We start from the raw sequence: 24,161 nt of genomic DNA, 5'->3' as shown, positions 1-24,161 counted from the left end.
TTACGAAGGCATAGCTGTTTCAAATATCGATCTTGGGAAGGCATAGTCACTCTTAAGGTCTAATCCAGGTCTTGTCTTCACACTACCAGTTTCGTGCTTTAATTTCAGCACCTGGGATACTGTTGATGGCAGTCTATTTTATCAGCGATAGCATGCATAGAAAGCCCTTCCTGGGACAGAGCAACAGCTACATTTTTTTTTAATTGGTGTCAACTGAACATATGGAGCTGTGCTTACACCTCTGCAAAACAGGATACTAAAGGGCATGTATACCCTTCCAATGCCATATTTATAAACGGCTAATGCAATACATTGCAATTATTATCTGATTACCTTTGCTTTGCAACAAACAAAATGACTGTAATCAAACAATATCTTATATGTCTCACTACAAATATTACCTTTTTAAGGTGAAGTTTTTTGTCCACCACTAGTTTGAATGGAAAAATATATAAAAAAATAATAAATAAGAATAAGCAGCAAATATTTATTTACACTAGATACATGTTTGTGTATTTTATATATAATACACACACCAACTCACTAGTATTGTTAAAGTAGCCAGCTAATTTCTAGAATATCTGTAGCAGATAAAACGTCATTGAATTTAATTGTGAATGTTAATAATTGATCAATTTGCTTATGGTGAAGTTTTTAAGCTTAATGTGTCTGTTTATTTACAGGTTAATAAAAATTTTAAGGTAAAATATTCTATCCCAATTTAGCCAAAGCTTGCCTCTCTGAATCACCCCAAATCCTGAGTTTTGTTAAAATATAAGCTTTGGCTGAGTTAGGAGAGATTAATAGTATCACAAAACCTAAGGCTTACAGCTGAAAAATGTACTAATTAAAATATTAACTAAAAAGTAAATCTATTCATCCTATTTGTACATCATTCCATTAGTCGTCAGGGCTTTTGAAAGACTGATATCCAGTCAGAATGAATAGCTAATTTATACCCATTATTATAGTATTATTATAGTATTAGAGTATGCCAATTAATTACACTAGCCAACATGATTTTTACCTCCAAAAACTTAAATGCTGTTTTTAATCGATTTTTATGCATAGATTTCGAAAATCACTATGACAGTTTCACATCACAGTTATTAAATATAGAGGGAGTTAGGTTTTACCAAAATCTGCCGATTTCGCATAGTCCAACCAGTAATGTAAGACATATTGATTTATTTTAACAGATATAAGCTAATTCTCTTAATTTTAGCAATTGATTCTGGCCTCTCAGTTTTCTTGTGATAAACATAATCAGACTTTTACCTATGGTTCCTGGGTTCAAATTCTGATGCAACAATTTACAATTTAAAGAGAGCACACTTTGCATTTTTGTAGGCTGAGTAGGTTTTTCCAACTATTAACTGATCGTGACATGTTCTCAGGGTTGTAAATCTATCCTCCAAACATAAACAGCCCCTCGAGAACATTTTTAAGGACAATTACAGATATGCTGATTATATATTATTAAAATATAATTATTTTGCTATGATTTATGATATTTTTTCCGAAGTTAAATGAGTTATAGAGATTTTAATATTTTTTTACACTTGTATTATATGTATATATCCCTTTATTTTAACATTGGTACATCTTTTGATGTAGACGTGATAGAGACTGTGATTTTCAGAATCAGCACATTTATTTCTTCCAGAGTCACATATTTTGATTGCAGAGGTATGACAAAAAATTATTTTTGTTGGCTAGATTTATTTAAGAAATACTGATGTTTACAAGAAAAGCTATAATATACAATAGCTATGTTATTTTTAATTTTAATCTACAGCAGACTAAGGTTAAGAAACATGACCACAGTTTGCTTTGGTCTGTTCACTGCACAGAACAGCATCTATATAGGATGAATAGATTTACTTATTAGTATGTTAGAATATTAGAATATTGCTTAGAATATTTACTAACAAGTAAGTATATTCAACCTGTAATTGGAAACAGCTTTAGATAAACAAGGAAACAATGATTGATTAGTGGATTGTTAGATACCAAAAGATTTTAACAGATACTCTACATATCTATATTTAGAAAATAACATACACAGAAAGAATCTCACTCACCTGAAATTCCACAAGAGACATCTCAATACTTCTCCTACTTATATCACCTCCTGGCATAACCAGAGAAAAGTTTAAAATTACAAATGGATAATTTAGTTGCTTATTTTTATCAGAGCTAACAGCCAAGCCCACCTTCCATTTCATATCTACCAACTGCAAGATTCAATCAAATAAGAGTAAAAAAAAATTTTTGGCTTTGACTAAGCATTTGCAAAATAAATTTTAAAATAATATCTGTATACCTTTTAAATGAATATAGTGGAGCATCAGTTATCCAGAATAATTGATGTCAGACCTCTTCCAGATAGCCAAATTTTTCGGATAATCGAACTAGAAAATTTTCCGGATAATTTAATAGTAAGATTTAAATAAATTTAATCTTACCTTATGATTAAAATTAAATAATTAAGATTAATTAAATAAAAAATATATAAACTAATTTCAGAACAAAGAAACATCCATCCACGCATTTTTATGATTTTTATACAAAACACGAAAATTAGAAAGATTTTTAAATGCTCTCAGTTTTTTTGACTTGCCGATAACAAGCAAAGACAATTTGTGCATCCCAGTGACATTTGCACACACAGCAATTGTAACTTGCTATTTTCTCATCTTAAAACTCGGTGCAGGCATTTCTATTTTAGTGGCTAGGGTTTTTCTTGGTCTTGCTTTCCATAATAAGCCCAGCCCATCAACATTCTAAACATTTTCTTTCTCGTAATTTGCTTAACTGAAGCAAACTTACTTTTAACGGATACCACTACCGATTTGTCTGCAGAAAGTTTCTCACCTTGAATGTCTAGTTCACGTATATCATGTCTCAGTTTAAAATTTTTCAGCCAACCAATGCTTGCCTCTTCAGAGAAGAATCTGTTTCTGTTCTTCAGTTCATTACCAATTTGTATAAGGATAGCTTCTAAGTTTCCTTGTGTGTGTGTGTGTGTCTCTCATAAACTGCATGAAACTCACTACAAAAATATCTAGTATTTTTGCAGCACTTATTAGCATTAGCATAGGCATTTGATACAAGAAAGCAAGCTTATGCAGCATCAGCCAAAAAAAAAAAAAAAAAAAATAATAATAATAAATAAAAAATAACCACTTCACCCCTCGGTTTGTTTGAAATACCTGTCCGGCTGAGCCTTAAACTTATTTAGATTACCAACTTCCACGACAAGGGATGGAAGTCTATTCCACCAACCAACCACCCGCTGGCTAAAGGCAAATTTCCTCACGTCTATCCTACCATCTGTCTTTTCTCAATTTGAATTTATGCCCTCTCAGGTGATTATTCTGAGCAAGAGGAAGAATCCCATCAGCACTGAGCAAGCTCAAACAATTCAAGTCTTTATACACCTCTATCAGATCCCCTTGCTGGTGCCTAGTCCCCAGACACTGTAATTTGCAAAACTTAAGCCTTTCTTTGTTAGAGCACCCCTTTGTTCCATTCACTAATCTTGTTGCCCTTCTCTGTACTCGTTCCAGCATCTCTACATCCTTCTTGAAATGAGGCCTCCAGACCTGTATACAGTACTCAAGGTGTGGCCTGACCACTGCCTTATATAAGGGAATAATCACCTCCTTATCCCTGCTAGAAAAATTCCTATATATCATCGACAATACACCATGAGCTACTCTTGCAGCCCGTCTGCACTGCTCAGAAAACTTCATATCTGCCTGCACAACCACCCCCAGGTCCCTTTCATTCTCTACCACTGTCAGTGTAGTACCACAGAGTTGATACGTTGCTCTGGGGTTGCTGTTTCCCATATGTAGTACTTTACATTTGTCAATGTTAAACTTCATTTGCCACCTCTCAGTCCATCTGCTCAACCTTTCCAGATCCTGTTGCAGTAGCATAGTGTCAGTAGTGTCCTTGACAACCCTGCCAACCTTTGTATCGTCTACAAACTTGGATATTAAGCTGGATATACCATCATCAATATCATTTATAAATACAGAAAACAATAATGAACCCAATACTGAACCCTGAGGGACTCCACTAATAACATTAGTCAGCAGTGTCCACGATGAGCAGTGTCCATTGATTACCACTCTCTGTCTTCTCCCCCTCAACCACACCTTTATCCATAGCAACAATTTGCCTCCAATGCCACACTGCTCCAATTTGTGCAGCAGTCTTCCATGTGCAACAGTATCAAAAGGCTTTCTAAGATCCAAGTATATAATATCAAAGTTATTCCCTGCATCCAGTTCTTTTGTGACTGCATCATAGTATCCAATGAAATTGGTCAGGCAAGACTTCCCCTTAACAAAACCATGCTGTGTCTGAGCTATAACTGAAGTCTTGTCTAGATGATCCTGCAGTGCTTCTTTAACCAGAGCCTCCATTAATTTTCCAGGAACAGAAGTTAAACTAACAGGTCTATAATTACTTGTGTCGCCCTTTGATCCTCCTTTGTGAATTGGGGTCACATTTGCACATCTCCAGTCCATGGGTACTTCCCCTGAGTCCAAGGAAGCTCTCATAATTATGGCTAAGGGTTTGCTTACTTCCTTTGCTACCTCCTTTAATATAACTGGATATATCCTATCCACCCCAGGTGCCTTTCTTGTATTTATCTTCAACAATTTCTCCTCCACTTTACTCTCAGTTATTACAAGATTGTCTGGCTTACTGCCAGAGTTGAATACACCTCTGGCATTCCCCTCGCTGAATAACTCCTCATGTGTGAATGTCGATGCAAAATATTCATTCAGTTTGTTAGCTACCTGTGCAGCATCATCAACAGTTGACCCACCGATATCAAGTGGACCAATCTGATTCATCCCATCCCTTCTAGAGTTTACATAAGTAAAGAACTCTTTGCTGTTTTTCTTTGCATCCCTTGCCAAAGATTTCTCGTAATCTGCCTTCGCCTGCCTAACCTCCGTTGTAACTTGGTTTCAGATCAACTTGTATCTATCATAGGCTTCTGTGCCACGTGTTAATTTGTATGTATCCCAAGCATTTTTCTTCTCTGCCATATGTCTCATTAGTTCATCTGACATCCACGTAGGCCTAAACTTTGAACAATTTCTTAGTTGGTATGTAAAGCCTAGTAGCTTCCAAGGTAAGTTCTTTGAATGCTTCCCATTTTGAATTTGCTGTTGGTAACATCATCAGTTGGTTCCACCGTATAGTTACCTCTTTGTGTAAATCCCACTTCAGCACACTGTGATCACTGCCACCTAGTGGTTCATTTACCTGCAGATTCTTAATGCATGAAGAATCACTACTGATAATCAAATCAAGAGTATTACTCCCTCTAGTTGCCTCCCGAACATGCTGATGTAGAAAACAATCATCCAATAAATCCACAAAAGCCTTGCTAGTGTGTGAGTGACCAGCCCCCAAATTCCAGTCAATATCTGGGAAATTAAAATCCCCCATTATAAGACTCTCTGATTTACTGGCCCACTCTATTTCCCCATACAGTTTCTTATTATACTCATCAGAGTCATTAGGCCTATAGCACACTCCTACTCTCAATTTTGATCTTCCAATGCTTATGTCACACCAAACTGACTCGACACTGCACTGTCCAGCAATGTCGACTGGCTTCACTTCCTTGGATTTTATGTATTTCTTAACTAATAGCATTACGCCTCCTCCCTTCCTATCCTTTCTGTAGACATTGTACTCCCCAAATTCCAGTTCTGCATTCCTTATATCTGTGTGACACCACGTCTCTGAAATCCCCACAATATCTGCCTTTGATGTTTTGAGCAATACCTCAAATTCATCAAATTTATTTACTAAACTCCTAGCATTGGTGTACACGCAAGTATACATGCACCTGTTCTTTTTCTTAGCTACCCTAACACAACCTATGTGTTTATTTGTACCCCAATGATACCCAGCAGTCTCTGAACTATCCTGCATCTTATTTTCCAGGCTGCGGCTCATTCCAATGGAAGCAGTGCAAGAATCACTTTCACCTCTGCTAGTGGCTACTGTTAATCTATTAGTCCTTGTATCCCCCCCAATCTAGCAGTTTTCCGACCTACCTAATACTGCCTCGATAGCATCAGCAAACATTCTTGCACCCTTTCTATTTAAGTGTATCCCATCCCTGTAGAAGCAGTCTCTCCTGTTAACAAGTACAGACCAGGCTGAAAAAAATTCTACCCCTTGAGCCTTGCACAATCTTTCCAGGGCCGAATTGATCGACAGGGCTCTCATCATATACTCCCTCCTATCGTGTCTGGGCAGAATTGCAGACACTTTCAAATTCAACCCTAATTCACGGCTTTTTTTCAACAATGACCTGTACTTGTTAAGTAATTCTGCCGGTCTCCTACTCTTAATATCATTAGTGCCAACGTGTACAAGTATATCACCTTTTGTGCCCTTAAAAGATAATATCCGCTCTACAACGTCATCAACCTTTGCCCCTGGCAGACATACCCTGGTCTTGTTCCACCTATCCTTTTTACACTTTCCAGAGTAGTCTTAATTTGTTACATGACTGACCTCCATCTAGTTACAGAACTTCCCAACGCAAAAGAGAATAAATGCCCAAAAGGTGAATGCTATGTGGTGTTATTGACCCTTATTAATTTTGACATGCCTACAATTTAGATAACTTTCCCAGTCATTGGGAAAGTTATCTAAATCTGATAGGCAATAGTTTGGCCTGAACTAAATAAGACTATATATATGTGAAATTAATTAGGAACTTTTTGGAAAGTGTAGCTCTTTTAAGTTTGTTCCATTAGTTTGACTATTCATGATACATTAGTGTAAATAAAGCAATAGTATAAGTAATGATATGACAATGGGATAGAGAACATATATGAAGTAAAATGGTTATGAATAGAAACAAAGGCAGGGACACCGCTCCCCAAGATAATGCAAGGAAACCCTTATTCCTAGAGGTTACTGTGCCAGCCACAATTTAAATCTTTAACCCTAGAGAGTTAAGCTTTCTTTCCTCTAGTACTTGACCTGATTGATATCACCAATCCATCTTCCCATTTTTCTGCCTTAAGGTCTATTACCATTCATTTTTGCTTCAATGTATGCTTAATCTCTTTCTCTCATCCTTTCTATATGCCCGTATCATCTTCAGTTACTTCATTTACCTTTCATGCAATATTTATTACCCCAAGATTCTTTATTTAATATTTACAATACAATCTTGCCACTGCTTCCATGCTATATATTAATTCCTTTATTTCTTAACCAAGTCTCAGCTGCATAACTTAATTAGGTTTAAAAATTGCTTTATAAACAGCTAATTTTATATTTTATACCAAATGAATGTTTAAACAAGTTCTTACACTTCCTGCTTTGTTTATTCTGTTTTTAATTACCTTGTCTAATATTCTGTCTTCATTAAAGATACAAAATTACTAACTTGTTCCAATTTTTTAAGTACCACAATCTAAATTTTCTTTCTCTTCACTTGTTTTTTTATAAGTGATTCCCACGTCAAATTCTCTACAACCATTACCTAATTTATTCAGAGATTTCTGAAGATCTTATGATCCAATTTTTACATCACTGCACTGCACTTTTTTTCACTAATTTAAATTCTTTTATTAAATAGGCTGTTATAATTACAAAATTATAACAGGTTGTTATGTTATATCTTGTTATATTCTCATTACTTTTCTATCATTTGTTTTAGTGCAAGTATTTCATCAGGCATCCCCCCCGTTTGGCATAAAAATCTGATTATTCTTTCACAAAAGTTACATTCAACAATACTTCTAACACTCTTCTCTAAGGTATATGCATAACTGCAAGTATCTTAGAGAATAAGGAGTGAACTTTACCTTCTGCTTTCTTTCCTTTTTTCTTTTTTATATATTAATACAGTCCTCGTATAACACGTGTTTACATTACACGAATTCGATCATACACGATTTATAAATAGGGGAACGATATCGTATATAACACGAACCGAATTCGCTTATGCACGATTCTCCTTTGTTATTGTTATTTTGGTTTTTAGCAGCATTAGCAACTAAGGCCATATTGCTCTGGGATATGTGGTGGTCATTCCCTGACCTTTCCGCATCCTCCATATTTGGTGGTGACGGGCTCGAACCCTGGTCTAATCAAGAAGCGTGTGCTACGCACTGCTGCTGCTCCTTCCCACCTGGCTACGGAGGTGCCGATTCTCCTTTATGTTTACAAGAAATGGCAGTTGAACGTGGAATCACCCCAACCGAACACAACACGATAGGAATGAAGAGAAGATTCTGAAAACGTATTTATGTTTTTTATATCAGTGAAGGGGAAAACACATTTCACCATAATAACGTAAAGCCCACACAATTCCAGCTATCGGTATTATCACAAATGCAATTAGATCAAATTTACTACCAGTTTATAATAGATTCCACTAGCAGAAACGTAACTGGAAATTGTTTTATGGTAGTAACCCTCAGAAATGTGCTTTAGTAAAATGTGAGCTAGTGAGGTGTTAATAGTGTCTCTGCCTTTATGGTGTTGTTTATTCAGTTGCTACACGCACGCAGCTTTGTTTATGTGTATCAAGCATGCCTTCTCATTTTGTAATTTTGCTTTATTTCCTAAAAATGAGTAAAAAAATATTTAAAAGGTGTGAAAAGGAAGCGTCCTGGTGAAGACACTACAGATTCAGAGAGAAAAAGAAAAGCAATATCGATAGACTGGGTCAAAAATTTCTTACCTGGTAAAATTTGTAGCGGCCTAACAGTAGCGTTTATGGCCAAAATCACACCGGCCTCCATCGTCTTCTGGCCTCCGGCCCACTGGTGTTTCCCCAGTAAGGCTTACGGCCAGTCCACCTCTGTCGATAGAGAAAAAATATGAAATTGTGAAACGCTTTGAGCGAAATGAAAGACCATGTTATATTTGCACATGCTACAGGCCTAAATGAGGCAATGCCAAGAATCAGAAAGAATCAGAGAAAATAAAAACAACTTTCATAGCAGGAACAATTCAAAGTGTAACTCAAATTTAATAGCAATGCTTAATTTAGCGGTACTCACCTTAGTATGACCTGCAATTGATGCTTGAGGAAGGGAATTAAATAAGTTGGGGTTGGGGTAATGAATTGAAAATCAGAATTAAAATAAGCTCAAGGAAGTAGGAGTGCACAACTTCGTCCTTGGTTGTCATTAATGAAATAGTTGATAAATTAATTAAGGGAGGAATTTAAACTGGGTAGGCCAAAAGTCATAATGAGTTGACTTTCGTTTGTTAACATCTTCAGTTGTCAATGATGAAGTAGGGAGAGAAGTTGGCAGTGATGAAGTACAAAGCCCTCATCATACAATGGTTTCGCCGTCACTCCAAACTCGACGTCATAAACGCAAAACTATCCTACAATCTTTCCCCGGTCTGGAATCTCACGCACCTGAGATTCCCACATTTTTCAAAGAGCATCATGGGAACTTAGAACTCCTTTAAATATACACATTCTCTCCCTACTTCATCATTGCCAACTGAAGACGTTACAAACGAAAGTCAACTCGTTATGACTATTGTCCTACCCAGTTTAAATTCCTCCCTTAATTAATTTATCAACTATTTCATTAATGACAACCAAAGACGAAGTTGTGCACTCCTACTTCCTTGAGCTTATTTTAATTCCGATTTTCAATTCATTACCCCAACCCCAAGCATCAATTGCAGATCTTACCAAGGTGAGTACCGCTAAATTAAGCATTGCTATTAAATTTGAGTCAAATCAATTCGGTACCTTAAGAAATTTCTATAATTATTTGATACTCAAAGTGTAACAAAATGCATTAGATCAAGACACAAAGAATTGGAAGAGATGGAACGTCTGTTTGGATAGAAGCTCAAACAAAGAACAAGTTTGCTTACAATAGAAGCAAAAGCATTATCAATATTTTATTACCTAATAAAATACGTATGTATTTTATTACGATTATTTATTGTGTTTGGTAATGTTTTGGCTACAAATGTGTGTTCAATCTTGGGTGGTTGGCACCTAACCCTATTTTTCTTGTAGGGCCTGTTATTTATACTGCACGAGGGTTTCTAGGAACACGACTATCGTGCTATACGAGGACTGACTGTACAATTAATGCCTTACTCCAAGCTTCTAAATTTGTGCTTCAAGAACAGCCTCTAAACAAGGTGATGGAAACAGTATGACAATATTTTCACTCCAACTTTCAGCATATAAAGGTCTATTTTCATCTACAAATATTGCCTCTCCATAATTGGTATTTTCCTATGGTACTTTCTGCCAAAAATAAGTGTTCAAAATTTCCACATTCTAATCTTTTCCTCTTTGGTGATACCTTCAACTCAATTACTTAGCAAATCTTAAAGTATTTACTCCATACTTCTAACATATCCTTTTCTTCTGTTTAAGTTTCATCATTATCATTTTTGATTACTTTAGTTAATTCTAAAATTCTAATACAGTTTTACCATTACTCTTAGATTTATCTTTATTTCTCTCCTTTTTTTTTTTTTTTTTTTTTTTTCAGACCCCAAAATGTTTCCCCACCTTTCTGATACTTGTCTTCCATCTTTCCAAAATTCTTACCATGATTTTGATTTAACCTCTTTTACACCAGTGCCCACTTGGACTTTTACAATTCCAAAAAGGAGCTATTAACTTTATCTGCCAAAAAGTTCTTATATTATTGATTTTCTCTAACTTCTTGGGTCCACCTTGATGTTAACTTTCTTTCTTTACACACCTTTTCCCCATATAACTCTTTTGCACATACTTTTTTTTTTCTAAAGTTATAAAGTGAAACCTCCTTTAACAGGCATCTCTTGTTTTGGACACTCAGGCTTGAGTCCTGGCCACAAATATTTGAAATTAGATGTTAAGCAACTTCTCCAAAGCAGATACAGTCGGTCCTCGTATAACACGTGTTTACATTACACGAATTCGATCATACACGATTTATAAATAGGGGAACGTTATCTTATATAACACGAACCGAATTCGCTTATGCACGATTCACCTTTGTGTTTACAAGAAATGGCAGTCGAACGCGGAATCACCCCCAACCAAACGCAACACGATAGGAAGGAAGAAGAAGAAGATTCTGAAAATGTATTTATGTGTTTTATATCAGTGAAGGCGAAACACATTTCACCATAATAACGTAAAAACCAACACAATTCCAGCAATCGGTATAATCGCAAATGCAATTAGATCGAGTTTACTACCAGTTTATAACAGATTCCACTAGCAGAAACGAAACTGGAAATTGTTTTTATTGTTTTATGGTAGTAACCCCCAGAAATGTGCTTTAGTAAAATGTGGGGTGTTAATAGTGTATCTCGGCCTTTACGGTTTTGTTTATTCAGTTGCTATACACGAGCAGTTTTGTTTATGTGTATTAAGCGTGCCTCCTCGTTTTGTAATTGCGCTTTATTCCCTAAAAATTAGTAAAATACTTAAAAGGTGTGAAAAGGAAGCGTCCTGGCGAAGACACTGCAGATTCAGAGAGAGAGAGAAAAAAAAAAAAGCAATATCGATAAACAGAGGCGGACTGGGTCAAAAATTCTTACCCGGGAAAATTTATAGTGGCCTCATACTACGGTTTATGGCCAAAATCACACCGGCCTCCGGCCCACCGGGATTTCCCGGGTAAGGCTTATGGCCAGTTCGTCTCTGTCGATAGAGAAAAAAATATGAAATTGTGAAACGCTTTGAGCGAAATAAAAGACCATGTAATATTGCACGTGCTACAGACCTAAATGAGGCAACGCCGAGAATTACAAAGAACGCGGAGAAAATAAAAACAACTTTGATAGCGGGAACAACTCAAAGTGTAATTAAAATCCATTAGATTAAGACACAAGAATTGGAAGAGATGGAACGGCTGTCATCTGTTTGGATAGAAAATCAAACAAAAAACAAGTTTGCTTACGATAGAAGCAAAAGCATTAGCAATATTTTATTACGTAATAGTCGTAATAAAATACGTAAGCATTTCATTACGACTTACGTATTATAATTTATACTATTATAAAATACGTATTTTATTCGTAAAAAATACTTTTTTAGTATTTAAAAATACTTTCTTATAATATAATAAATAATAAAAAATATTTATTTTTTATTATTTATTATATTATAATAAAAAATATATTATATTTTTTTATTACGTATTTTAACCGTTATAAAATATTTACGTATTTTATAACGATTAAAATTACCCGATTATTTATTGTGTTTGGTAATGTTTTGGTTCCAAATGTGTGTTCAATCTTCGGTCGGCACCTAACCCCACTTTTCCCATAGGGCCTGTTGTTTATATTGCACGAGGATTTCTAGGAACACAACTATCGTGCTATACGAGGACAGACTGTACTCTCTAATATGGAAATGGACATTTTGACAGCTGCCCTTTTTGATTATTATTTTTTTTTTTTTTTTGTTAGTTGTTGGCACATCAGCTTCTGTGGCCATAATGCACCTCCCAAAGTTTTTGCATTTTACTGTGATCCAAGCCCGAGCCAGGATTTAAACCTGTGACCTTTGGGTTGCCAGGCAGACACTTTACCCACCTGGCTAGCCCAGTCGGTGCCCTTTATGATTTTTCAACCTCCCTGCAATTGGACACCACCCAGCAGATCACACCCCTGATATTAGGATGGATCTCCACATGTGAATATCACAGAACTTGCAACCAGCTTCTCCAACTCTTGCAATGAAAGATTTCAACATGCCTCTTCTGAGTCAAAAAAAAAAAAAAAAGGCAAAGGCTGACCTAGATGCCCTTTTCTGCACCTTTGGATTAACACACGAGCACACTAAACCCACAAGGGCAAGTCAGACGTTGGACCTTCCTATACATAATTCTCCAAGGCTATAAAATGCTGAAAAAATTCTCACCCTTCTAGGATTTTATAACTGGGAAGACATTTGTAACCTCCAATTTCAGAAATCAGTTAACCAACTCTCTGCCAATCTCTCAAGAATTGCAGATCTAGGTGCTTCTAAAGTTATCTGTATTTTTCTCAGAACCAACCACTAGTTTTCTTCTGAGTTAAAAAAGTGCCTCCCTTAAAAAGCAAAAAGCATTCCAAAAATGGAAAAGAACAAGGTCCAACTAAGACCAAGATAGACAAAGAAAATATGCAGGTTTACTGCAAGAATGTGGAGAAGTGTATTCTGAGTCAATCCGCATTTAATGCATGGGGTGAATCAAACTTCAGACAACTTAAAGATAGACTACCAGTTAACCGGCACCCATGAGGATTGGTAAATGCCGGATAACTGTAGTTTCTAGTTGCTTGAGAGTTAGTATTAAAAAAATACTTCACTATTATACTTAGAAAATTAAGACAAACATTGACAAATTTTACTAAAGAAACTGAGTTTTATTATAGAAACTGCTTTTTGAATACAGTAACTTACAAAAAAACACATTCAAAACTGTTGTAGTAGGTAAAGAGTTTATTAGGTAGACATCGCATGAGGATAGTCAGGATCTGCTGATGTAGCTGGGACAGGATCAGGAGGGTCTGTAGATGGTTTTGGATCTGCATCAGTAGATGATGTTCTGCTGCCAAATTTGCTTTCAGCATTCTTCAAAAATGAATGAATATCACCTTGCTTTGAGGTCTTATGTCTCTCAGACAAAGTCAAATTATTCATGATGGAGCTGCATAAGATGCTGAGAAGTGAAGAAGGGTTGCTGTTCTGCAAAAGCTATTAAAATTTTTTTTTTTTTTTTGGCTGATGCTGCATAAGCTCATACACTTGCTTTCTTGCATCACATGCTACTACTACATCGTCATCGATTTCTTCCTCCTCTGCAACTTTCATTTTTCCATGATTCATAACAGTTTTACTAGTATATCTTCATCCACAACAAGCCAGTCATCGACTTCATCTTGAGGCAAATTCATTTCGTCAACTAACTCACAGATTTCATCATAAACAGTGCTATTGACAGCTGTACTATTGCCTGGAAACTCCTCAAATTTGACGGAGGAGGACTTCTCAAATATCACAGCTGGCCACAACTTTCTCCAACATTTCCGTAATGTTTCATTTCTGACAGAGTCCCAAGCACAACTGATAGTGTAGATAGCATCTTTGAGGTTATATTTCTTCTGAAAATCCAGAATTGTCCTGTCAAAATTAGTCATTTTCTGCATGAAGTCGTGCCTGTAAAATAGTTTTATGTTTTGCATCACCCCCTGATCCATTGGTTGGATCAGACTTGTGACGTTAGCTGGAAGATAACACACGAAAATGTTGCCATTAACTAGCGCTTCAGCAGGAGGATGTGCATGACAGTTATCCAAGAGGAACAAAACTACTATTCTCTGGTAATCCTTTCTCTCGTAAATTTTCTTTAACACTAGGGACAAACGAATAATGAAATCACTTGGTAAAGATTCCTGCGTCCATCCAACTGTTACTTTGTGCATGATAATCTACGGGAAGGTTACTTACGCCTTTAAAGCACCTTGGTTTAGCAAATTTGCCAACCACACACACACACACACACACACACACACACACACACACACACACACACAGCTTTACCTTATGATTTCTTGATGCATTTACACAAACAAGCACAGTTACACGCTCTTTATTTTGCTTAAACCCCTGAGCTACCTTCTCATTACCACCAGACAAAGTAGAATTAGGCAGACACTTCCACATTAGTCCTGTCTCATCTGCATTATAAATCTGTTCTGGGGCAAGTAATTTTTTTCCACTATTTCACTAAACACCTCACGAAATGAAGCTGCAGCCTGAAAATCAGCCGATTTCTGAACCTTGAATCGAGTAAGCCAGCCACTTGAAAATGAATTTTTATTTTCTTTAATTTTCATTTTCTCATGAAATTCTTTAGCTTTTTCTTGCAACATGGGTTCAGAAATGCAACCACCCTCGGATCTTTTCAGCGAAAACCACTCATACAGGGCCTGGTCAAGCACTTCCATTCTCGGTGTATGAAGAGTATGACGCTTCTCTACACTCTTGTCACTCTCCGACTTGGCATAAAACTCCTTTATTTTCTGAGACTGAGCCTTAATGTCATAGATCATTGATGAGCCAACATTAAATTCTTCCATGAGCACTGAACGACTTTCACCTTTCTCAAGCCTCTTGCATATTTCCATCTTCTGCTTGAGGGTAAGCACTACACATTTACGCTTACTTGCTACCTGTTTCGGCATACTAAGGTTGAAAGAGAACACAGAATTTGAATAACAATAAATCGACCAGTATATTTACACAGTGAATTGTCGGGAGTGAGAAACAAAACATGTGATGAGGGACGCGTGTTTGCAAAAACTCACAACACAAAGTGGTACGCCAAGTTTGATTCATTTTATCTAGAAATTAATATGTATCATTTTAATTTTTCAACTATCTACTATTTCCAAGATTTTTTGCCGGTTGCTTGAATTCCGATTAACGGAGAGTCTAATGTATATGCAATTTGAATATTAATAAAATCACAATACCCAACCTTGCAACTATTCACATTTCTAAAGAATCAATAATAAAGATGGTCAGCTAACTTCCTAATAAAGCTGTGATCAGTTCGGATGGATTTTCCTGTTTCATACTGAAAATTTATAGCATTTACATGTCTGAAGAATTACAGACCAATCTTGATTGGGTTTTCGCTTCTGAAAGTTTTCTAAAAAGCGATCCATACAAGAATAGTTGATCACTGTTTCAGCCATAGATCTGCATATTTTCATAATGTCATCAGTGGGCACTCTAACATCACTAACCTGCTCCAAACTCTCCTTGAAATATAAAAGGCATTCCACAATAAAAGTCAATTGGATATTATCTTCCTCAACATAAAGGCTGCATATAATAACCTATCAGTAAACACTCTCTTAAACATACTGCATTATTACCTGAAACCTTCAGGTCTTGCTTGGAATCTTAACCAATAAGGTACTGCTGGTTTACCACAACAGTGGGTGTCTAGCTTTTAAAATAACTACAGGTCTTCTGTAGGGTGGAGTTTTGTCCTCAACACTTTGCAGCAGCACTTCAACCATTCTTGTCAGAAAATCCTAATTTTTTTTGTATGTTCAATGACCTGGCACAAATCCACAAAGTATTTCTGCATAAAGATCTGGGCATAACGTGGGACATGGATCTCAGATTAATTTATCACTTCAATGACATAAAAATCAAATTTTATGCTATACCCTGGAACCTTAAACAAGAATTAACAAGGATCACAAACCAAAAGCTACTAGTATAATACCTCCTATTGCGTGTTTACCCTGTCTCCTTTATGCATCAGTCATCTGCACCTCCTACATACCAAAACCATGTTTATGCATTGCAGTACTGGACAATAAGAAGTTTGAATTGGTGTTTTAGCAATCCTTCCATGATATCAAAATCAGTCCTCTAAAACACACTTGCTGTGTCACCATGGAAATACATCCTAGTCTCGGGGAACATAAACATATTGCTGCAACTAATTTCCCAACAGATCGACGCACCTGCAGTTAACACTGTCTTATCCAACAAGAAGAGAGAGAAATCGGTTCAGAAGCAGACTTACAAATGTTAAATATTTAAATATATTATCCCCAACAACATAGTTGAATACTGTAATTCTCTTCAAACTGATCCCAGGAATTTTTGTTTTCACAGATGATACAGGACGTCAATGCTGCAGGAAATATATCACTTTCTCCAACTCTAAACTTCCCAATGATTATTTCCAGCGACTCTCCCAGTTATAACTTAGGAGCTTGTTTGCTAGAATAATCTTTCTCTCTTAGTGTCTCCAAATTATCTCCTCTGAACTGTTAATATTTGAACAGACATTTATCTAACAATCTGAATATAAATTGCCTATGTATTGATACTATATTATGTTATTTTGGACATTATTTAAATAACATATTGCATAACTGAAAAATTGTTAGAGAATGAACACCCTTCTAGCAAAATTGCTGTCCAGGGGTGAAAATCCTGTATTAAACTGATAAATAGACATTTAGATTTTGTCAAGTGTCACACACACACACTACAGGCAAGCATTTTCATAGGTCTTCAATTAGCTATGGAGGAAAGTGAACATCAAGGTCATCACAGCAACAGTGACTTCTGATAGCCACAGATTACTTACAGAGTGAGTAGATTGCAGAATATGTAATATGTTATTAATATGCTCATCACTGCTGATATAGAATTTACAAACTTCATTTTGAATGTCTGAAGTGATGCACACTGGTGTTCATTGCTTAACAAGACAAAAGTGAAAACCTGAGAGACTGTTGCTGAGAGAGAAAGGGGAGAGTTTTAGTGTGGATGCGAGACTACATTTGTAATACAGTACTATACAAATGAGTTTCTTTAAAAAAAAAATTTACCACAACGCATAATGCATTATGACTATAATGCATTCACATTAGAGTCCTCTACAAATGACTGCTACATTAATAAAACTGTCAGTCAAACTTAATCAGACGCTTTGATTGAAACTGGTCTGTAGTCTATCACCAATAAACATATGGTATGTCTAGATATTCAAAGTGTAAAAAAACCTGCTTACATATCTAGTGCTTACATCTATCTATTCTGTAAAGCTCAGTTTTAGTATCGTAGTAAATTTCAAGTGGACAGATCCTGGACAATTGTGAAATTCTCTGTAGAGTTCCAGGTGCAGGTAAGAATTTACATTTACATACTCATACTATGCTACAGTGTGTCTCAAAAGTGGCAAACTTTGAAAGAAAAAAGTAGAAGTAATAGAATATTCTAGAAAAGAAAAGTGTGTAGTTCATAAGTTAGCTGATCATTTAAAATTGGAAAGGCTTCAGCAGAAGCAATTATTAAAAATCAAGAAACTTTGTTAAAAGTGACAGGAAAATGGAAATTGAAAGCAGTACCATACATTTTTTCATGGCAAAGATGCTTTCGTGGATAAATTGACATTTAAGTGATTTTGTTAGGTATGCAGTAAAAACATTCCCATCTCTGGGCCTATAATTCACATCAAAGCTATAGAAACTGCTAAAGAAATTGGCACCGTTGACTTTAAAGTGTCTAATGGCTGTTTATATAAGTTCAATAGACATCACACTATTTCCTTCAAAGCAATTTTGTGGAGTTTTGCACAGGTCTGCATAAAAAATGTGCTTTAGAGCGGGGGAACATGTGCTGGAGGTAAAGTGGTAAAGTAATGTAACTGTACTTTTGTGTACAAGCATGATGGGCATTTGTGAAATACCTCTTGCTAGAAGCAAATCTATGAAACCAAAGTGTTTTAAAGGTTTGGATTTAAGCAAACCCATGTACATTGGAAATCAAACAATAAGGCTGGGATGATTAGGGAGATAATGACAGAATAACTGATCAGTTGGATAAAAGAATAATTAGCCAGAATAAAAAAGTTACTTTATTTTTTGATAATGCCACATCTCACCCATACATTAAACTGAATAATGATGAAACTGTTTTTTCCTCCCAATATCACATCCAACCACTAGATCAAGAAATAATTGCAAATTTTAAGGTGAAATATCGACATATGGTTCTTAAACACCTGATTTCAAACTTCATGAAGAAAAAAGTTGTTCAAAACTTTGCAAAAGTATAGATGTACTTCAAGCTATAATCTGGATAAGTGCAACATGGAATACAAGGAGCCACTCTACAATTAAAAATTGCTTCCACAAAGCATGATTTGATTTGAGTGTTAGTCAGTGTGATGGTGACTTTTCAGATGCAGTTGATGCATCTGTATTTAATGGCTTGCTATGGACACTAGGAAAGTCTTCACTGAGCAGTGATGAATATGTTTCTGTAGACTCTAATGTAGTGGTGGAAGGCATAAATACTGAAGTAAAGGATATTGTAATAGAATTTATGAACAATGAAGAACTTACAGAGGAAGATAAAGAAGCTGAAAAGAATGAACAGCAGCATGACCCCAAACTAAAAAAATATGCTGATGTATTAGATTACCTAAACATGTTAAAAAAATTCTGTGTGATCAAAAACGATGAGTATGGAATAAAACTTAGTAAACAAACTAATTATCCATAATGAAAATGAAATACTCTAAAAAAAGCAATTTACATTAATTTTTTTACTAGAAGTTAGTTTTATAACAAATAACACAAAAGTGTTATTTATTAAAAATTAATTATAGATTATTTATTAAAAGTTAACTGAAATACAAATGTATAATGATAAGCAATAGAAGAGTCCGTGTTAAATAACCAGTTATGGTGAATTTCATCTTTCTGAATTACTGAAACACTACTGAATAGCAGACTTTCTTTTGTCCCAGTGATATCCGTTATAGAAAGGTTTCACTGTATTAATACTGGAATACCATTTAAGTTTTGAGCAAAATATTTCTGTATTTAATGGTTGTAAATCTGAGATCTTTCTGGTTTTTGACATCAACACTTTTTTTAAGCCTCTTAATTTTCACACTAGTCATTTTTTTATTTTCATTATACAAGATGATGATCACTTCCACCTCAAATCCTATATATACCTTTATATCTTTAATTAGTTGTTTAAGATCTTTTACTAAAATGATATAATCAATTATGCTTTTCTTGTTTCTAGTAATTTCCCTCAACATAAACTTGTAGAAGGAAAATTATCTGTCTTCTTCTACATATTTTTATTTGCAATAAAGAGATACTAATTGTTTATAATACTATAAATATAATAAATACTGTTTTTAATTAAGAGTGCATGATTTAGCAAAATTTTAACACACTGTTTAACATTACTGTTTGATTTATTTTTCTCCCTAAATTTTGCTTTACTATCTGCATATTTTTTTGCTATTTCTTACTCAGCTATTTAAATGTCTGAACAATATTATTCTTTCTCTCTTTTTTTTTTATTAGTTTCTATTGCTCTTTCTAAGATATCAAAAAACTCTTATATTTAATCTTTTCTTTTGAGGCTTCAACTTGGCTGGACCATATGTACAGAAAAATTTAATCAGCCTATGTTTCATCTTAATAACTCCACATCTTTGTTCACCTTGGTTTCTGTGATACCTGCTTTTCTGATATATCAATCTAGCTCATCTGCAACTGCACTACCTTTGAGCTTCTAAGGTTGAGAGTTGTTGTCTTGATGGTTGTTTCAATAGCATATTTAACACTGTGTGTCTCAGTTCCTTGACAAGTACAGCAGGGATCTTGTTGACCTGGTCAACATTCCAGCCAGTATGAATCTCAATGGTGATAAGGCTACATTTATTTAATAGCTGTATAACTGGATTACAGGTTACATTACAAAAAGGTGAACAGCAGACTGTCAGGAACCCAGTCCTGTTTAGTTTCCAAAAATCCTAGCTTAGGTGATTTGATGTGGGGGGGGGGGATATCTCCCTGTGACTAGATAGTCTCAGACCCTTCAGTAACTCATAAGTTGCTATAAGTAAAGAAATTAATAAATGCACTTACCTGTCCTATGCCTAAAATTTCTGCAGGCAGTGGCATGTTCTTTTCCTTTAAAAATTACAAACAAATAAAATGAAATAATTTCTTGGTTAAACTAAATATCAGATATTCAAGTTAAATTTTCCTATGTTATTTCTCTTTAAATAATAATACTGCAATACCAACATTATGTTAATTTTACTTTACTTGAAATTACTTGAAAGTTTTCAGTTACTACTAAATGTTAGTAACTGTTTCATTTTAAGTCTTGTCTAAGTCTTAAAACAAAATAAGAGTTTCCATGATATAATAGAAACCTCCTGCATCCAAACTAGTCGCAGCTATAATGGCTAATCCTACATAGGGATTTAATAAAGTACAAAGTGTTCCAAGTGATCCGCACAAGCTGAAAGCACAAATAGTTGAAAACTCCCATACTGAATTTACAACAATATCAATCTATATTTTATATACTGAAGTATCTATGATTTCAAGATAAATGAAACAGTCAAGTTATGGTTCACACACTCACAATGTTCTACATGGGTTTGTTGGTGTAAAGTAAGCACTGAGACAAACTAAAGTTATATACCCATCAAAAAAAAAACCTATTCATAAACAGATTTTTTTTATATAGGCAAAGGTTTCTTGTAAGCCTTCCAAATTTTTTTCTTTGCTGCATCAGCAAAAATCTAGGGAGATTCCTTGAATTGTATAACTAATTGGAAGAAGAATAAACCTGTTTGCCTTTACACTTGAACCTAACTATTCTCCCAAGCAAAAAAAAGGCTTCATAAAGAATTGGTCTGAAATGAAAACTGAAGTACAACTTTTCCAAGAGATAATGTGGTGAAAACACTATACCATCATAGAATGCACAAAACATTATACTAAAGCTATTCCCTGAAGCCAAAAGAATTGCCACCATCCATTCATTGGGTGGTTGCACTAGTTGGCAGCACTCAACTGAAAATAGGTATCACTGTGAAGGATTTCACAATGTGACATGTACTGTAATGATGCAAACTTCATTTTGCTTTAAATAAGTTAGCTATGTAAAAAAAATGATACTAATGTGCTACATTATATGTAAAGATAGTTTGTGTATGAGTTAACCAAAACTAATGTAAATGGACAAACTTACTAGTTTCTTTTTTTTTTTTTTTTTTAATCACTGATGAGATATGTTACAACTCAAAAAAACAATATTCATTATACAGAAAATTAATGCACAAATATAAATAGTTAGCAAGGATTGGTCTTATAAACCGAATGGCCAGTTTATCCTGATAATGCCAGAGTCATGGTCTCCGTAAGGTGCCAACAGCATTCCACAATAATCTTACACCAGATGGAAGGCCTTCTGTGAACAGCTTGTTCCACCTCATCCTACATATGTTCAATTGGGTCAAGCTCCAATGACTGAGCAAGTCAGTGATGTCACCCACATATTCCCAGAACCATTCTCATTTGATCTATGCCTTGTGACATGGTGCATTATTTATCCCGTCTGATAATGGCTACTTCCTCCTGGAAGTAGCCATTATCAGACGGACAAGCTGAAGACATGAAAGGATATATTTGGTTGGCAACAACTTCAGCATACGCTGTGGCATTTAGTTTATCCCAATGATCACCCTTATACACCACCAGCTTGAAGTGTCAACACCTTGGCATAATGGAGCATTAGTAGAGGCATATAATGCAAGAAAGCAAGCTTATGCAGCATTAAGCCAAAAAAAAAAAAAAAAAAATTATCTCCCATTTCACACCTCCATTCATTCCAATTACTTATATCATTGCCTGTCCATCTCACCTTATATTTATTTAGGCTATCAACTTGCACAACAAAAGATACAAGTCTGTTCCACCAATCAACTACCTGCTGGCTAAATGCAAATTTCCACACATTTATTCTATAACTGTCTTTCCTCAATTTGAAACTGTGCTCGCTCAGGTTCTTAATTTGAGCAAGAGGAAGAATCCCATCAGCATTCAGCTTGCTCAACCCATTCAAGTCCTTATACACCTCAATCAGATCACCTCGCAGGTGCCTACTCTCCAGGCACTACAATTTGCAGAACCTAAGCCTTTCTTGGTAAGAGCACCCCTTTGTTCCCCTCACCAATCTTGTTGCCCTTCTTTGTACTCGTTCTAGCAACTCTACATCCTTCCTAAAACGAGGCCTCCAGGCCTGTACACACTACTCTAGGTGTGGCCTAACCATTGCCTTTTATAACAGGATAATCACCTCCCTGCCCCTGCTAGCAAAATTCCTATATATCGTTGACAGCCCATCTGCACTGCTCAGCAAACTTCATATTTGACTGCACAATTACCCCTAGGTATTTTTTACTTTCCACCTCCATAAGTATACACACAGTTGGTACGTTTCTCTTCGGTTATTGCTATCCACATGCAGTACTTTGCATTTGTGAAGGTTAAACTTCAGTTGCCACTTCTCAGGGGAAAATAATGGAATCACTGGTTAAAGAAGCATTGCACTATCATCTAGACAAGACTGCAGTAATAGTTAAGACACAGCATGGGTCTGTTAAAGGGAGGTCTTGTCTGACCAATTTGATTGGATACTATGATGTGGTCACAAAGGAACTGAATGCCAAAAATAATTTGAATATAATATACTTGGATTTCAGGAAAGCTTTTGATACTGTTGCACATGGAAGACTGCTCTACAAATTGAAGAGGTATGACATTAAGGGTAAGTTGCTACAATGGATAAAGGGATGGTTGAGTGGGAGATGACAGTGGTAATCAGTGGACACTGCTCTTCGTGGACAAATGTTATTAGTGGAGTTCTCCAGGGTTCGGTGTTGGGCCCATTGTTGTTTTGTATATTTATCAATGATACTGATGAAGGTATATCGGGTTTAATGTCTGTCCAAGTTTGCAGATGATACAAAGGTTGGCAGGGTTGTTAACGACAGTAAAGACAGTATGCTACTCCAGCTGGAGCCTCCGTAGCCAGGTGGGAAGGAGCAGCAGTGCATAGCACACGCTTCTTGATTAGACCGGGGTTCGAGCCCATCACCACCAAATACGGAAGATGCGGAAAGGTCAGGGAATGACCACCGCATATCCACGGAGTAATATGGCCTTAGTTGCTAATGCTCCTAAAAAAAAACAAATAACAAATAACAGCTACTCCAGCTGGATCTAGATAAATTGGGAAAATGGGCTGAGAAGTGGCAACTGAAGTTTAACATTGACAAATGCAAAGTACTGCATATGGGTAGCATAAACAGAATAGAAATGTACCAACTGTGTGGTACTACACTCAGGGAGGTGGAAAGTGAAAAAGACCTGGGGGTAATTGTGCAGTCAAATATGAAGTTCGCTCAGCAGTGCAGATGGGCTGCCAGGGCAGGTCAGTGATATATAGGAATTTTGGTAGCAGGGACAGGGAGGTGATTATTCCATTATACAAGGCAATGGTCAGCCCACACCTAGAGTACTGTGTACAGGTCTGGAGGCCTTATTTTAGGTAGGATGTAGAGTTGCTAGAACGAGTACAAAGAAGGGCAACAAGATTGGTGAGGGGAACAAAGAGTGCTCACCAAGAAAGGCTTAAGTTCTGCAAACTGCTGCACCTGGAAAGTAGGCAACTGCAAGGTGATCTGATTGAGGTGTATAAAGCCTTGAATGGCTTGAGCAAGCTGAATGCTGATGAGATTCTTCCTCTT

General features: G+C 35.9%; 1 protein-coding gene across 3 annotated transcripts in view; it reads right to left on the bottom strand.

Annotated features, from left to right (window-relative positions):
- The window catches only part of LOC150085521 (COMM domain-containing protein 6-like), a 128,728-nt gene that overhangs the window by 7,937 nt on the left and 96,630 nt on the right, over positions 1-24,161 (bottom strand). Inside the window, exons 6-8 of one of the 3 annotated variants that reach the window (XM_090374094.1) lie at positions 20,482-20,526; positions 8,753-8,872; positions 2,171-2,237 (exon numbers count right to left, since the gene is read on the bottom strand). In XM_090374094.1, coding sequence (XP_090230220.1) covers positions 8,798-8,872; positions 20,482-20,526 — 120 coding nt within the window. In that variant the 3' untranslated portion in view covers positions 2,171-2,237; positions 8,753-8,797. Of the gene's footprint in view, positions 1-2,084; positions 2,238-8,752; positions 8,873-20,481; positions 20,527-24,161 lie in introns of those variants that run through there. The other 2 variants (XM_090374095.1, XM_090374093.1) reach the window with 2 other exon arrangements.

The sequence above is a fragment of the Mastigoproctus giganteus genome, chromosome 5, assembly GCF_048544385.1.
Source record: "Mastigoproctus giganteus isolate SK-2022 chromosome 5, ASM4854438v1, whole genome shotgun sequence".
Taxonomy (NCBI): Eukaryota; Metazoa; Arthropoda; class Arachnida; order Uropygi; family Thelyphonidae; genus Mastigoproctus; species Mastigoproctus giganteus.
Note: the sequence above shows the minus strand (reverse complement) of the source record. Positions and strands in the feature narration are given on the sequence as shown.